The sequence below is a fragment of the Vipera ursinii genome, assembly GCF_947247035.1.
Source record: "Vipera ursinii genome assembly, chromosome: 10".
In the NCBI taxonomy this organism is placed as follows: Eukaryota; Metazoa; Chordata; class Lepidosauria; order Squamata; family Viperidae; genus Vipera; species Vipera ursinii.
In genome coordinates, this window is record NC_139520.1 from 19,114,017 (window position 1) to 19,131,736 (window position 17,720).

General features: G+C 48.5%; 1 protein-coding gene across 1 annotated transcript; it reads right to left on the minus strand.

The window, feature by feature from the left end:
• Window positions 1-735: 735 nt before the first annotated feature.
• IRX3 (iroquois homeobox 3) lies at window positions 736-8,407 on the minus strand. Its single transcript, XM_083370541.1, has 4 exons — window positions 8,148-8,407; window positions 4,386-5,562; window positions 2,759-2,825; window positions 736-1,448 (listed from the first exon to the last, which is right to left on the minus strand). The coding sequence occupies exons 1-4, from the start codon at window positions 8,394-8,396 to the stop codon at window positions 1,394-1,396; spliced, it is 1,548 nt and encodes a 515-aa protein (XP_083226667.1). The 5' UTR covers window positions 8,397-8,407; the 3' UTR covers window positions 736-1,393.
• Between the last annotated feature and the right edge of the window lie 9,313 nt (window positions 8,408-17,720).

Genomic DNA, 17,720 nt, shown 5'->3' on the forward strand with positions numbered 1-17,720 from the left:
ATAAATAAATAAATAAATAAATAAATAAATAAATAAATAAATAAATAATAGATAGATAGATAGATAGATAGATAGATAGATAGATAGATAGATAGATAGATAGATAGATAGATAGATAAAAACGCTTGGCTAAATGGACGATCTCCTGGCGCACCCCCACCACAAAACCGGGTCTGCGGGTCGCTGCGCTCTTCGCGCAGACCCTTTCCGAAGAGTGGCGGGGCGGGGCGGGGGGGGAGGGGAGGGGGGGAGACCCAAAAGGAAGAGCCTGACTTTCTCTCTTCCCCCCCCCGCTCCGAACCCCCCCCCTCCGCTCCCTCCTTCCTCCCCGAGAGACCTGGCGTCTTCCTTAGCTGTAGAGAACCCCCCCCCTCCCCGCCGCCCTCCCCGCCGGGTTTGGGACTCCCGATCCAACAACCGCTCCGCACCTGGGGTGGGGTTGGGGGTGGGAAACCTGGGGGACGCGCGCGCCTGGCCTTGCACAGACACCCCTCCCCTCCTCAAAATGCTTGGCTTACTAGAAGCGGGTGGCACCTGGGCCCACGCAGGAAACCTAATTGCACCCATCCCCACGTTTGCCAAAAAAAAAAAGAAAGAAAGAAAAAGTTCAGTTCAGGATCAGCCCTAGCGATCCTCAAGGCGGTCGGGTCGTTTAAAGGCAAGGGATCCCCAATTCTGAAACGCCTGCCCCAAATTACAAGAAAGCAACCCCCTCCCCGCTCTCCGTAAACTCTCTCTCTCTCTCTCTCTCTCTCTCTCTCTCTCTCTCTCTCTCTCTCTCTCTCCATCTCCCCCCCCCCCCCTCTCTCTCTCTCTCTCTCTCTCTCTCTCTCTCTCTCTCTCTCTCTCTCTCTCTCTCTCTCTCTCTCTCTCTCTCTCTCTCCTTTCTTTCCCACAAAGCCGTGGCGGATATTTCTCTGAGAAAAGCAGGCAGGTCTTCTCCAAGTGAATGGAGCTTTCCTCCCCCATCAAAATAAAAGCAAATTCCAGTTCCAGCTGGTATCAGAAAAAGCATAGTCACAGTGGCAACAGTTTATTAGCCAAAAATATATACTTTTCTTGTACAGTTTTGTTCGCAGTTATGTACATTTGCGCGTGTGTGTGCACGCTGAGGCGCGTGTTTTTTTTTTTACTCTATATACAAAACTAAAGCAAAGCAAAACAAAAACACGAAGGTCTTTAACTCCTCACCAGGTTTCACAAAAAAAAAAAATATACTTCACGAATTCAGCTAATCCAGATGATTGAACAGATTCCTGCCCCCCCCTTCTTTCTCTCTCACACACAAACACACTCCTTTGTTTCATTTAATACACAGACATGCGTACAAGCTGTAACTATACAGATAATTTTATTTTACAACCATTGGAACAATAATTACAAAAAAAATTAACTATGATGATGACAACGCCGATAGAACCATAGCAGCATCGAGTTGGTTCTGAGGCCTAGAAGAAAAGGGGATACAGGAAAAATTCAGATTTGGGTCTGTAGGTGTTGGTTAAATAGCAATATTTGCTCGTGGTTTGAGCTTAAACCAATATGCGAAATGCTAATCAAGGTTTCCTGGGATACACAGAGTTTTTTTTTTTTAATTTAAATTTATTGTGGAAGGGGAAGAGTGAGATCTCCCTTGGCCCTTGAGTCATAAAAATAAAACCAGGCTCCAGCCTTTAAGGTGTTGGAATGCTTTTAATTAATTCCGCAGTACCAGATTAATAGGCCTTCTGCACTTTTACAGGGGGCCCAATGTATTCTGGACCAAATCCTTCATTTTAAAATTATTTTAATTACAAAAAAAAATGCAGAATGCCACACAATTTGCAAGCCGCCCTTTGGCTTCCCACTTTTTCCATTACTCTCTGTGTATACCTGCATTTCTCCTTTCTGTTTTCAAGAGATCCATGAAAAATACCTCCCAATTCAGTTTTCTGATTTCAGTGAGCTAAAACATGCTGAATTCTCTTGTATTTGTGCGTATATTGTACGTACGTAGACACAGAAGTAAAAAAATTAAAATAAAATAAAAAATAAACACATATTTGGGGGCTTAGAAAAAGGGCAGGAGCCAAAATGTTTTCGTTTTTAGACTTTTAGACTTTGGTTTCCTTACTCCTGCTAATTTATATTTATGGTTTGAGCGGTTAATTATAATCTAGTAGTCTAATAGCTTCTTTCTCTACCCACATACTTTGTAACCCAGTGCCAAATCTTTATCTATCAAACCACTTTTTAAATACAACCCATTTTGAACTGCATTACGAAGAGAGGGGGGGTGTTTAATGGAGAGCTTCATCTTGCAGCGTATTCTAACAACAAGGGAAATAAAACCCAGGCCATACAGACATATTCACACAGTGAGAGACAGACAACTGTTGGTCTGAAACAACTCTATATCTCCCCAGTAGAGCTTTTTTTAATAGCTCAGGAGACGGGAGACTGTCAAAATTATTTGACAGTAATTATACTTAAAAACCACAAAATACAAACTAAAGTACTCAACTCGGTGAGGAGGACAAAGTGCCCCTTTACCAATCATTCCCTAATCCCTAATATAATCTTGATTCAACTTTCATCAATTTGCTTGGAAGTAACTTGCAACTGGGCTTCAGGGACGCTTCCTTTGGTGAAATGACCAATTCAATTCCAAATAAAACCGACTTCTAAGCCAGTGCTTCCCCCCCCTCTCCCCTCCACACACACCCATTAACTTTCCCTTTTCATACATCAGCTAATCTAGGAATAGATGAGCTCTTACCGCCTCTGAACTGGCTGGAAAGCGGTCTTTATTAACTTTTTCTCTACATCCAAGGCACTAGATCGATCTAAAACAAACGAAAGCAAAACAAAAAAGAGAGAAATCCTTTTTTTGTTGTTGTCTGGTTGCAAAGCACCTTGGATGTTCTTCTGATCGGTCTCTGAAATTCCTCTCCTCCTTCACAACTTAATTAATTGGTGGCCAAACCAATCAAGGCAACAGCCACCATCACAATAACAACAGTTCCCAAGTCTTTTCCACTTTCTTCCTCCTCTGCATTCCCTGAGCTCCTACCCCCCTTCTTCCCACTTCAAGGCCCACTCGGTTGCCTTACTCCCGAGTAAGTAGTGAGGGAGGGAGTGAAGGCTTCAGGAGCCCCTAGACCTGCAAAACCACCGTGTGACGTGGACGAAAACCAATACAGACCCCTTTCAGGTGCAGAACAGAGAAGGCATAATAAGCAAAAAGGTTTGCTGAATCCACGGAGGGTGTGTGTGTGTGTGTGTGTGTGTGTGTGTGTGTGTGTGTGTGTGTGTAAGGAACGGTTGGGCTCTGCAAACCGTCTGCAGCAAGGGAAATATTGCTTTTTGACTACAGCAACCCGCCTCTGCTTCCCACCCCCGTTTGGGAACTGGCTGGGGGCTTCTTCAATCCCGTTTCGCTTTAATTGCTGCGGCAAACCCAAAGGATTCTCTCCCACTCGCGGGAAAACTTCTGCAACAGACTAGAAGCTGGCTCTAAGGAAACCTCAGGGGTTCCCTTTTCTCATACTTTAGGGAGGCGAATGAGCTAATCTGCTTTTAGGAGAGTTTCACCCGCAAAGATTCTTCTCGGGGTTTTCAAACCCCCCCCCCCCCATCGCAGAAGAAAAATCAGAAATAGGTTTATTCGTATTCTCTCTCTCTGTCTCTCTCTCTCACACACACGTTCAGTAGCTGCCGCGGGGTTTCAAATTCCCGAGCACTTCCTTCCCGCTTCTTCAAACCATCTTCTGCAATTTTCCGCACTCCCCGTTTTTTTTTAACCCGTTTATTGGGGATACCTTTTGCTCTTTCACACCTCAATTTCTGGGTACTGAATTACGTTCACCGATTCGCCCCTTAACTGAATTCCTGGCTGGTTGGCTTCGCACGACCCACTCGCCCACTCGCCCTGACCCCAACTGAGGTTCCTGGCTCTTCTTCACAAATTCTCCAGTCTTGTCCGACCGACAGAACCCACCCACCCCCAGCCAGCCCAGACTTGGATCCGCACATCAAGCTAAGATAAGGGAGGAATAAGTGTTTCGGGGGGGGGGGCTCAGCAGGTCGTGGGAACGCAGCCGCCGAGAACCCCGAGTTCAAACGCGTTTGCCCCCTCCAAAAAGCCCTCCGCGGGCTATTAAACCGGGCATTAAGTCCAACGTCCCATCTTCTAGCCCCCCCCCCCGCCCGCAACTTCCTCCGACCCCCCCAAATCTACTTCGATCCGGCTGAGTGGAAAAGAACGAACGGTTGGCTTGCCCGCAGAGACCCGAGAGGATCTCCAGCCCCCCCCCCGCTCTGCCCCAACAAAGCATCTTTTCAGCTTGTTCCCCCCTCCCATCCGGAGGCTTGCCAATCCCCCCCCCAACCCATCCAGTGGTTACCTGTTCCGGAGGCTTCCGCGCTCGGCGCCTGGTCCGCCTGTCTGGAAAAAGCCGCCAGCGCCGCCGCCGCCGCGGGCCCCGTGTTGGCGTTGCCCCCCGCCAGTCCCAAGAGATGGGGAGTGTTCAGCAAGGTCAGCGGGTGGGAGGCGTGCGGGGGGGCGGCCGAGAAGGGCCGGCCTGACCAGCCGGCGAACTTGCCCAGCGGGCAGGCGGAGACCAGTCTGTGTGCGGCGGCGGCGCCCGGGGCCGGCTGCGGGGTCGGGCCCAGAGGAAGGCACGGGGGGCCAGCCGGGGGGGACCCCCCTCCTCCTCCTCCTCCTCCGCCAGGGGGCGATTTGCGCGAGGGGTTATCCGGGCTGGTGGCCGTCTCTGCCAAGGACCAGATCTTGGGCTTGGGCGCCTGGACGGGCTGCGGAACCGGGCTGGGGATGCGGAGAGGCGGCGGGGAGCCCGGGGGTCCCGTCGAGGCGCGCCGCCGCGCTTCCACCGCCTTCAGGAAGCGCTGCTGAGCCAGCTCCTCGAAGCCGTCGGAACTCTCTGCCTCTTCCTCCTCCTCCTCCTCCTCCTCGTCTTCCGACGTGTCGCTGCCCCCGTGGGGCTCCAGGGGGGAAGAAGGAAGGCGCAGAGCCCCCGCCGTCGGCTGGCCGCCCTCCTGGTCCGCCCGCTCGTCCTCTCCGACGTGCAGGAGCAGCTGCCCGGCTTGGCCTCCAGCTCCGTCCCGGGCAGCGGCGGCGGCAGCGGCGGCGGCGCCCTCGAAAGGCTCGGCGTCGCTGTTCTCCAGGTCGATCTCTTCGTCGTCCGGGTCGCGCTTGTCCGTCTCGCCGTCCTCGCTGCCGTCGGCCGTGCCTTCCTCGTCCTCGCTGCGGCTGCGGGGCGCCCAGGTCATCTTGTTCTCCTTCTTGAGGCGGCGCCGGGCGTTGGCGAACCAGGTGGAGACCTGGGTGAGGGTCATCTTGGTGATGATGGCCAGCATGATCTTCTCGCCCTTGGTCGGGTAGGGGTTCTTGCGGTGCTCGCTCAGCCAGGCCTTCAGCGTGCTGGTGCTCTCGCGGGTGGCGTTTTTCGGCCGGGTGGGGTCGCCGAACTGGTACTGGCCGTAGGGGTAGAAAGCCGGGTGAGGGGGCGGGAAGGCCGGCCCTTGGACGCCGGGACTGTCCTTCAGCTCATACTGGGTGCCCTTGGAGCCACGGCAGGCAGAGAGGGAGAGAGCGGGAAGAGGGGGTTAGAAGCAGGAATGGGGAACCCCCCCGCCACTTGCTTAAAAAGAAAAAGAACCCCCCCCCAAACGCTGAAGGTCTATGGAGAATCCAACGGCCATACGAGAGTTGTCCGAAAGATGTTTTTTTTTTGTTTGTTTCAACGAGGCAACTGAACTTTCTTCCATTCCCCCGCTGGACTTTCTTGCTTTTCTTTGAAGGCGTTTCGCTTCTCATCCCGAGAGGCTTCTTCAGCTCTGACTGGATGGTGGAGCTGAAGAAGCTGCTCGGATGTGAGAAGCGAAACGTCTTCAAAGAAATAAAGGGAAAAAAAAAAACAAGAAATCCCGGTGGGGCAAGTTGGGAAGGGCTGAACGTCCATTTGCATCGCGCTCAGGTGACCCTGAGGACACAGATAAACTTCCAAGGGGCCTCAATGATCCTCTTAAAAGGATGCAAATGACCAGCGGTCTGCCAGGAGTATAAATCCTTTTCCCTTCCTCACCATCCGGTCAGAGCTGAAGAAGCTGCTGGGATGAGAAGCGAAACGTCTTCAAAGACAAACAAAGAAAAAAAAAACCCCAAGAAAGTCCATTTGCATCCGGAGGGGTGGGGGGTGGGGAAGTATCTTTGGTGCTTTTGGACACGACAAACTCACTTATCTGAAAGTAACTGCAGTGGAATTTGGGACTGCCTTCCCATAACCCCCAGATTTGACCGGCTTCTTGGAGTCAGCCATTTCCCCCCCCCCCCCCAGTTTGTTTAATGCATCCAGCAGTAAACTAAAGCAGGGAGGGGGCTGGCTTCGCAAGGCATCTAATCCCCTCCCTGCAAAAGGAAAAAAAAAACACACCCAAAGCCTAAAATGATGGCTGATAACTTTAGCCAATAACACAAAAAGAGTCAGCAGGATCCTGTCGCGGACGGAGGCCAAGTGGGTTAATGCGAAAGACGCTTTTTGGCAGGGAATCCTCAGGGATAAAGAGATTCTGTCATAGGTATGGGTCTCCAGGTGGGATAGGTTTGGCTGGAGGGAGAGAGGGAATTAAAAAAAAAAGCTTCCCAATCTTAAATCGCCCCCTTACCCCCCCAGACCTTTCAAAAGGGTTTCCCCCCCCCCCCGAAACTCGTGAGGTCTTTTTCTCATTTTACATTCTTTTCCTGGTGGAAATACACTATTTTCTATTAAAAAAAGAAAAAAGTAGGCTTGGCTTTTCTCTGCAGAAAAAGTAAGGTGGGGGGTGGGGGGTGGGGAGCCTGGACTGGAAAAAATGAGGGTGAAAACCCTCCGTGCACCAGGATATGAATTTAAAAAGGAGAAAGCAGCCCTGGGAAGGTTAGAAATTATTATTATTATTATTATTTTTAAAAAAGCTGTTTTCAATTTCTGCAGGAATAAAAGGGGGATCACACAGTCTGAATCTGTCAGAAGTCTAAGTATGCTGCTTTCTTTTGAAACACCCCCCCCTTCCCCTCTTTTGCATATTGGAGGGGCCCGGGGATAAATTCTATTAAAGCTGCCCAACAATGCTAGGAGCTGTCAATCAAAACCTCCAGATCTGCACCTTCAGTCTGCTTCCTGTAGATGTGTAACTAAGGGCGATGGCACATAGGTGATCAGACTTTTCTTTCTGCAGAGCCGTCCTAGGCCGCTAAATCTCTCTTCTCTCCCCCCCCCCCCCTTCTTTCTTTGGAGCCTTTGAAAAGCATTTTGAGCAAATAAAACAAGCCGCTCTCCAACTTTTCTTCCCCACGTTCTGTTGGGGGGGGGGGGAAATCAAATTCACCCGCTCTTCTCCTCTTTAATGTTATTTCCTTTCGCGTTCCTAAAGGGGGCTCTTCCTATTATTATTTTTTAAAATAAAATAAAATAAAATAAAATAAAATGTGCCATTTATTCGTTGATATTTGAAGGTAATAAATCCGGGATGTTAAAAAGTTTGGCCAAACTCTTCAACGGCCAAGCCTTTTGCCTGGTAGTTAATAAGGGATTGAAAAACCCGGACACCCGACCCCTCCGGAAAGCAGCCGAACTTTTCCGGGGAGCGCCCGAAGGTGGGTCTTCCCCTTCTTCCTAGGACACCCCCTCCCCAATCTGCTCCCCCCCTCCCCCGGCTCAGAGAAGTCGAAGAAGCGCAGAAAGATTCCCCGCCTGGGAAGGACTTTAAAAAATAAAAATAAAGCCCCAGCAACAACTATCGGCTTGAAGATCCCCCGGCTGCTATTTTTTTTTAAAAAAAAAAGCCGAGAAGAGGGAAAGAAAAAAAAAAGAGAGAGAGAGACTGGAGCTTTTTTTCTTTTTGCACTAAAAAAAGAGGGAGAGAGAGAGGAGTGGGGGGGGAAAAAAGCAAATTCTCTCCAGCGGCTGGCTTGTCTGGCGGCGGCGCAAAGGGGAATCGGGTCCCCGCGCAAAGCTTTCCAGCCTTGCCCGGCTTGAAGTCTCGGGGTCCCGGCCTTTGCAAGTTGCCAAGGGAAGGTGGGGAGGGGAAAAAAACCAAAGTCGGGGTTCGGGGTGGGGGTGGGGGAAGAGTTCGGGAGGGAAGAGGCGGCGCGTAAGTTTCCTTACCAGCTGCGGGAAGATGGGAAGCTCGGCCGCGTAAGGCAGGAAGGCCCCGTAGCCCTGAGCGGCCGCGGCTGCCGCGTAAGGCGCGCCGTACATGGACGATAAGACGCCGCAGAGCGAGCCGGCCGGGCTGAGCTCGGTCCCGGGGCGGGAGGAGCCGCCGCCGCCGCCGCCGCCGCCGCCGCTGCTCCCTTGGCCGTCCGTCGGGTAGAGAGGGCGGATGTACTGGTAGCCCAACTGGGAAAATGCCATGGCGGGGAGGGGTGGGGGGGCTGGGGGGGGAGGAAGGGGGAGAAGGGGGGAGGGAGAGAGAGAGGGGAGGAGGAGGAGGAGGAGGAGGAAAGGAGGCGCCGAGGAGAAGCGCGGAGAGAGGCGAGAAAGTTGCGGCCGGACAGCTTCGCCGCTCGCCCCGCTGCGCGCTTTTAGCGGCGCCGCGCAGAAAGTCTGCCCAACATTGGCGAGGCCGGGCTGGGAGGGAGGGAGGGAGGGGGGGATGAAGGGGGTGGGAAGGGGAGAGGGTGGGGGGAGAGACCAGCAAGGTCTGGGGTGGGGTGGGGGTTTCTGCTGCTGCCTTCCCCTCTTTTTCTTCTTCTCCTTCCTCCTCCTCCTCTTCCTCCTCCTCCTCCTCCTCCTCCTCTTCTTTCTCCTTCTCTCGCTTTTCCCACCGGCGCCCGCCAAAAGCTCCCTCTCGCCGCCTTCCCTTCTTTGCCTATTGATCTGGGATGGACTGCGGGTCAGGTCCGCGCAAGATTGCGGGCGACTTGGTGGAACTCCCCGCCTTTGATTGACAAGCCGGAGTCGCGGCCTTAGGCCCCGCCTCTTTCTTTTCAGCCCGACTGGCTGGCTCGGCTCGCTCGCTGAGTCTTCCTCTCCCGCCCCCCCCGCCTTTCCTTTCGTGACGTCGCCGCCTTTGATTGGAGCGCTTTTCAAAAATCGGGCTCGAGCCGCGCCAATCGGCTCGCCGGGTTGCCGAGCTTCAGCCCTGCCCCGGAATCGGGACTCCGCATAATAACAATAATCTTACCCTATTATTATTATTATTATTATTATTATTATTATTATTATTATTATTATTATTATTATTATTATTATTATTGTTATTATTGTTATTATTGTTATTATTGTTATTATTGTTATTATTGTTATTATTGTTATTATTTATTGTTGTGGTTGTTGTTATTGTTATTGTTGTTTTATTGTTCTTATTATATTATATTTATATTCATTATATATAACAGCAATAATAATGGTAATGATAATAATGATGATGATGATGATAATAATAATAATAATAATAATAATAATAATAATAATAATAATAACCTCTACTAATTTATTTTATTTATTTATTTATTTGATTTGTATACCGCCCTTCTCCCTAAGGACTCAGGGCGATGAACAGTGAACAATATTAATAATAATATTAGCCCCTTACTGGGAATCGAATTCCGTGTGAAAGAGGAAAGAATAGAATAGAATAGAATAGAATAGAATAGAATAGAATAGAATAGAATAGAATAGAATAGAATAGAATAGAATAGAATAGAATAGAATTGGAAGGGAACTTGGAGGTCTTCTAGTCCAGCCCCCCTCCCCGCCCTCGCCCGCTCAAGCAGAAGATCCTACACCATTTCAGACGAATGACTGCCTTGCCTCCTCTTAAAATCTTCCAGTGATGGAGCGCCCAAGAGAACGTGTGGGGGGGGGGGCGGGGGAAATTGTGGAGGATGATTTATTGCTAAAGTAAACCTTGGTAATTTGTTTTGTTTTGTTTATTTGTAATAAATATCTAATTCATTCACTGACGTTCCTCTCCCACGCCTCCACCTCCTGATAGAGCTACTCCAGCAGATGTTGTAGTGACTCTCCTGCTACTTGGGTCGCCTCTCCGCTCCTCTGTCTTTCTGTCCCTTTGCGTACCAAAACGTTGGGGCCGTTTTTCGAAGGTGGAAAGAATTGACACAGTAAGTGATGGAAAAACCTTAAAGGGGAAAAACAAATCAATCAATGAATGAATAAATAAAGGACGGGAAGCGAAATTCAGCGTCCCTGCCAGTTGAGTTTCCAAGACGGGTGATAGGCTACATTTTAAGGTCAAAAGTGAGAAAAGGCCTCAAATTAAAGACGGGGAGGGAAAAAAAGAGAGAAAGAGAGATATCAAAACAGCTCCGTGGGTCCTTGACAAATACTTAGTACGAAAAAAAAAACACCGGTGGGACGGCCATACCCACGCGGGCAGGATGGCTATGGGGCCTCTAAAAAGCTTTGGGGCTTGATGCTCTGTCTTTAATTAAGATCTTTATAAACCGTGTGCGTGTGTGTTTGTGTGTGAAAGGGGGCACAACAGATCCTGCCAGGATTTCGGAAGGACAAGCCTGAAAAATGTATCAATTTATCGGCAGAAAGGAAGATTCCGAGGGCACAGCTCTTAACTCCGTCTCGCAAAGAGGCGAAACATTTAAGAGTCCTTCCAAGCCGGGGAGCGTTTAATGCGAACCGGAGTCAATCCGAAGCAAGTCCCACGCCGCGTGTTCAGTGGGGCTTTATAGTCCCGCTTACCGGAATCTACGATCGCAGCTTTGTAAAAAAAAAACTTGAGCAGAGTCAGCCCCGAAACTTGGAAAAAAAATGTCCATAAATTGCCCTGTGGTTCTTTTCACTTCCCCTCGCAAAGCGGCGTCCCTCGAGATTCCTCGCCTTATTGTGGAACTGCGTTTTTGTGTTTTTATGAAAAGAAGCCAGCCTCTTGAATATTCACCGGCCCCCACAGACACACGGCTTTAGATTTCAGCTAGAATATAATTACAGCTACCTAAAATATAGGTCAGGAGGTTTAGCTGCCTTTCCTGGCGTTACACACACACACACACACACACACACACACACACACACACACACACACAAGCAGGGAGACGGGGGACGCCCACGCTGGGGGTGCACGTGTAGATGGAGACAAATAGGCGCGTCTTGCTGTGTCTTTCTGTCTGTGTCTTTCCGTAGCTAGTTTCGGGGACTTTATATTCCAGGAAATCGGATGAATGCCCCCCCCACCGCACCGTTCAGAGTTCCCAAGTGGACATATAATTCATCTTCTTTTCTCTTTGTTTATTTTTCTTTCTTTCCAAGTTTTAGTTTTTCCCTCTATCTGATTCCTTCCTTCCCTCCCTCTCTCCCTCTCTTCCCTCCTTCCGTTTCTGTCCCTTCCTTCCTTCCTTCCTTCCTTCCTTCCTTCCTTCCTTCCTTCCTTCCCTCTCTCCCTCCCTCCCTTCCTTCCTTCCTTCCTTCCTTCCTTCCTTCCTTCCTTCCCTCTCTCCCTCCCTCCCTCCCTCCCATCTGAAACTCCTTCCTTCTTTCCTTCCTTCCTTCCTTCCTTCCTTCCTTCCTTCCTTCCTTCCTTCCTTCCTTCCTTCCTTCCCTCTCTCCCTCCCTCCCTCCCTCCCATCTGAAACTCCTTCCTTCCTTCCTTCCTTCCTTCCTTCCTTCCTTCCTTCCTTCCTTCCCTCTCTCCCTCCCTCCCTCCCTCCCTCCCTCCCTCTCTCCCTTCCTTCCTTCCTCTCTTCCTTAACTCCTTCCTTCCCTCCCTCCCTCCCTCCCTCTCCCTTCCTTCCCTTTCTCCCTCCCTCCCTCCAACACTAACCTTTAATCATCTCTGCCTAGAATGCACCCTTTCCTCATTCTTGTCTGCCTTTTATTTTTTAACTTGATTTGTTAAAAAAAAATTAAATTCATGTCAGATTAAACCGGTCGAGAAATCGACCTTGATCGCTCTCTCTCATAAAGCACTCTCGTCTTGTAATAAATACGGATTATAGTTCTGATTTTTTTTAAGCAGCAGCAGCAGCAGCAAAGGCTGGAATTAAAATTCTCGGAATCAATATGAGGAAATTGGGGAGAAACATCTCTAATCGCATTAGGGCTCCTCTCCAAAGCCTTGCCAGCCGGGTCTGCGTGAAGCTGGGCTCAGGCTGTTGCCCACACTTGGCCAGCCCCAATTTTCTGCTCCCAATTTATTTATTTTTCCCCCTCCAATGACCCTCTTGCAAAAAAGATCTTTTTAAAAAATTTTCAGCTAATCAATACGATGATTGAATTGAGTTCTGGGGTTCCATATAGGGCAGCAACAATTTGCAAAGAGAAAGCAACAGAGGCAGTTTCCTCTCTCTTTTGCAATTTTCTCTTCCTGGGGTAGGTGGGCAGCGCATACACAAAAACCCGCACAATATTCATTGCATAAACACAATAATGGGGAGACCCATTATTGTGGGTGGGGGGCAGGTTTGATGTAATGCTCACCTTCAGGTCAGCCTGGGGTTCTTTGGATGACTTGGACTACAATGCCCATCAAGTGGGGAAGGATGAAGGGAGTGGTAGTCCAGTGCTTAGAACATAGAATAACAGAGTTGGAAGGGACCTTGGAGGTCATCTAGTACACACACACACACACACACACACACACACACGCACGCACGCACGCACGCAGGAGTAGTGGGAGAGGCTGCCTATATCATTTCATTTGCCTGGAGGGGGGTGGGAAACTGTTTTCTGAAGGAGTTTCTGGATAGAGATAATGAGATTGTTGCAATTAAAGCAACAATGATAAGCTCCACCCCCAAAGCTTAGAATTCTGGGAGGGGGGAAAAATGGAAGGGGTTTGGAAGATGATGCAACCCCACCACCATCATCCATCCGCACTATTAGCCACACTGGTAGGTTTGCTGTGAATTGTGATCTGTAACCTCTGCGACACTCAATTTCTTTGTGGGTTATTATTTTTTTTAAAGAATAATTTAAGATGGGTTCTCATTAATGCTGCAGAAGGTGATGGAAGTGATAGTCCAATGAATCTGAAAGCAAAGTTGCACTGGACTGCAACTCCCATCAGCCACTGCAGCATCAGTGAGAACACCACTTAAATTATTCTTTGGGAAGCAAAGAAGAATGCTTTTTCTGTCTCTTTGTTTCACCATTATTTTTAAAAAAATTGATTTATTATCCTTCCTTCCTTCCTTCCTTCCTTCCTTCCTTCCTTCCTTCCTTCCTTTCTTTCTTTCTTTCTTTCTTTCTTTCTTTCTTTCTTTCTTTCTTTCTTTCTTTCTTTCTTTCTTTCCAGCTGATGCTTCTGTTTCAAAGGCTACTCTTTATCCCGAACCTCCTAGACTGTAATTGCGGGAATCAGAAAAGTTTGGGTCATGAAAAAACAGCACTCAGGCCATGCTCCAAAACTCACACACCCTTTGGCCATTTCTTCCAGGCCTGACTGCTGATTGTAGAGCAGATACCAGGACACTATGAAACAAATGTTCTGCTTAAGGACTTGCTTGTAAAGGAAGACAGATTGTGGCGGAGGGAAGCCAGAATTTCGCACACTTATGAATATACAAGCAAAAGGATTATCTTCTGGAGTGGAAATGAAGGTTATAAAAGCCTCCACATTAATAGGATCAAAGTGATATTAGTTAATTGGGGAATGCTGGCCAACACAAGCCATTAGGGCCCTAAGTGCTTTCTAAGCCATTTAAGGAAGCCACACACATACACAAATACACACACAGAGGGACATACTTACTCAGAGAAGGAAAAGTTGCAAAGAAGGAAGAAGAAGAAAAAGGATCTGGATCTAATTTGTCTTCTGGAGCATCCATTTTCATAGTTGGTGGCAACTTCAAAAGAGATAGATAGATGATAGATAGATAGATAGATAGATAGATAGATAGATAGATAGATAGACAGACAGACAGACAGACAGACAGACAGATATAGACAAACGAAGCCAAGGGGAATCAGGCGGAGCCACCTTGCAGCCATCTGAGACCCCCACAGTCTCACCATACAATTAACAGTGGTGATTAGGACTACCAGGACCAACCACCAGAGGGCAGCAAGGGGATATAGATACCTCAGTCTGACATCTGCTGGTTGCTTGGATTTTGCATCTCACATCTGGCAGCCTTAGATCACGGGTGTCAAACTGCCAGCCCGTGGGCCGGAGCGTCACAGAGAAACCGCGCCCATCCCATTGCCGGCAATGGGAAAAAGTTCCGATACGTCGCACGACGTCACGTGACATTGCGAGTTTGACATGTCTGCCTTAGATGGATCATTCCTCCCAGAATGTTGCTCTCCCACTGACCTTCCACTCCGACACAACGGATGGTTAACACTGTGCATTAAACTCAGTTAATAAAACCTAGCCACACAACAGGAACGCCTAAATTATATTTGCTCAGCCAACGAAACCGTTTAATCGAGCATGTGGTGCAACTTCATTTGCGGAGAGAGACAGGGAGATGCAAATCTTTGATGCCAATATTCAGACGCCGTAATGTAACCAGAGCGGACCGAAACATTCCTGAAACCTTGGGAAAGGAAGTACCTTTAAGAAACTAGGATTGGCTCATTCCTGACTCATTTCCCGGTAGGACTAACCCCAATCAATTCAGGCGGTCCCCGACTTACAACAGTTCATTTAGTGACCATTCAAAGTTACGACGGCATTACGGCTTTGCTAGAGCAGCATGCTACATTTTTGACTGCATCTATACAGCAAGCTTAACTGGGCCCTGAGTTAACCCATTCTCTGCGCATTGCACCATCAACTAATTAACCCAAATGGCATCATGTGCTCAGCCATCTGCCCCTTATCACAACTCACCAAGCTGACCATATGGGACGAATGCGTCTTCTAGTCCTCTTCCATGGCTGCCCTGTGGAGGTCACGGTGATCCTTCTGCCTCCTGTAACGGCATCCTGCATGTGTTGTGAGCTACGTATTTTTTATTTATTTTTTTTATTTTAATTCCATTTATATCCCGCCCTACTCCGAAGACTCAGGGCGGCTTACATGCTTAGCAGTAGCCTTCATTCTATGTATATGCCTGCTTATTAGGGCTTTCACACACACCCCAAGCGGCATTATTACAAAGTCAGCTTAATTGCCCCCAACAATCTGGGTCCTCATTTTACCTACCTCGGAAGGATGGAAGGCTGAGTCAACCTTGAGCCTGGTGGGACTCGAACCTGCACTAATTGCAGGCAGCTGGTGTTACTTAAGGAGGCATTAGCCCACTGCTCCACCAAGGCTCTTTCATCCTGTTCTGCCACACAGCTGCCCTCTGAACTTCCATGATTATAACTGCCCTGACGTTACACAAACACAGCTAGCCAGTTGTTGATCCATTAGACCCGGGGTGCTTAATTTGCTCCGTCCCCTGCGGAGAAAACCAAATCAAGAAAGTGTTGACTAAGAAGATTGGTTGCGTTTGTGTGCACGCCTGAGAGCTACCAACCAAACAGGCATCTCTATGCTGTTTCTTTGTCAATATTAGCTTGTTGATCTTGGCTGAACACAAGGATCCTTGGGTTTTATGAGGTCTTCTAAATCCGATTATTCCCTTTGTGTCTTCCTCTCCACGGCTCCCAACGTTGGTATTTACCCTTGGGTGTCCCCCGTGAACCCTAATGCTTGTTCTAAGTTGAACCTGGGCCAGTGTGAGGGGAAGGAGGACCCCTTCCCCTTCCCCCAGCTTTTCAATGCCCGCTTTAGCCAAATATTGCAGAGATGGGTTAATGAAGTCCTGTAAATGGAACTTCTGGGGTGGGGAGCAGAGGGCAAGGGGTGGGCCTCTGGAAGAGAGTCTTCCCAAGCAGAGGATCAGGGGACCGGAGGCTAAAACACAGAAAGAACGGTTGCTGGAATTGGGTATGTCTAGTCTAATGGAGAGAAGGACAAGGTGGGATATGATAGGAGACTTCCAATATCTCAGGGGCTGCCCCAAAGAAGAGGGAGTCAAGCTATTCTCCAAAGTGCCTGAAGGCAGGACAAGAAGCAACAGATGGAAACTCATCAAGGAGAGAAGCAACTTACAACTAAGGAGAAACTTCCTGACAGTCAGAACAATTAACCAGTGGAACAACCTGCCTCCAGAAGCGGTGAATGCTCCAACACTGGAGGTTTTTAAGAAGAGACTGGACAGCCATTAGTCTGAAATGGTATAGGGTTTCCTGCCTGAGCAAGGGGTTGTACTAGATGACCTCCAAGGACCCTTCCAACTTTATTATTATTGTTATTGTTGTTGTTGTTATTGTTGTTCAACTCCCAGAATTCTGCAGTCATCTGGCTGAGGCATTCTGGGAACGGAAGTCCACAAGTTTGAAGACCCCTGCCTTAGGAGAAAGCATAGCCAGAGACCTCCCACTATAAGCACTGAGTTTATATAAGACGCTGCCCCTTATATCAGTAACAAACAAGCATTGATTTTATGGTAAAGTCACTTTGGGATGGGAATGAGTAACTCCAGGCAGTGATATCACTGTATTACATGGAAATGGCCCAGGTAACAAGATGATCATTGATTCAGCATTATGTTTGATCAATAATGAAATAAGTAACTTCAGGGCCAAATTAAAATGCAAGCTAGCTTAACGCGGCCAGCTTCTGGGCTAAGTGACAAAGTTAATTCAGTAGGGAAACAGGAATATTTGCATTAGAGCTTGCATCTGTTGTCAAGTGGGGGAAAAAGGAGCTTGGAGCATTGTGTGTTTGGGTGTGTGGGGAGATGCGTGGGGGTGGGAGGAGGGCTTGGATGCTCGTTGAGATTACACAAAATTAGTTCAAAGCATTGGTGATTGTTCTGGTGTGTGTGTGAGGATGGTTGCACGGTCCTGTCAGATACAAAGTCCCACCACAATGTGTTCAATCGTTTACTTCTTCCAGAAGAGTCTATTCCATTTTTTCTTTTCTTTTCTTTTTCCTTTTTGTCAAGGTGATGTAGAACCCTACCAAGAAAATGGTAATAAACACATGATAATATTAAAAGGGACGTGGTGGCTCAGTGGATTAGGATGCTGAGCTTGTCGATCAGAAGGTTGGCAGTTTGGCGGGTCGAATCCCGAGTGCCGCGTAACAGAGTGAGCGCCTGTTACTCGTCCCAGCTTCTGCCAACCTAGCAGTTCGAAAGCACGTAAAAATGCAAGTAGAAAAATAGGGACCACTCCGGTGGGAAGGTAACAGTGGTCCGTGCGCCTTTGGCATCTAGTCATGCCGGCCACATGACCACGGAGACGTCCTCGGACAAGCGCTGGCTCTTCGGCTTTGAAACGACTAGCACGCATGTGCGGGGGAACCTTTACCTTTTTTTAATATTAAAAACTGCAAAAGAGTTGACAGATTCCTGAGAAGTAAATTACAAGGAAGAAGAGCTGTGGCAGGCAACATCAGATCCATCGTAAATTTTCTAGCCTTAGAAAATTAAGGGCCAAAGGAGTCTAAAGTTGGTCCCTAACATTTCTTCAATTAGAGTTGTACAGGAGGGGTATAAGTCTCTTGTGTCCTGAGCAGGGGGTTGGACTACAAGATCTTTGAGGCCCCTCCCAGCTCTTATGATTCAAATTCACGTCAGTCTTGAGGCTTGAATCTGCTGTTGTGGGTTAATGACGGTTGCGTTCTAAAAATAGGCGGGATAGACAACATCTAATGCCAGATGGGCAACAAAAGAATGTTAATATAAGCTAACAATTGGGAAGACATCATTAGGTCATGGAGCCCCATCACTGGTAGAAGTTCAGATTTGATGGCCA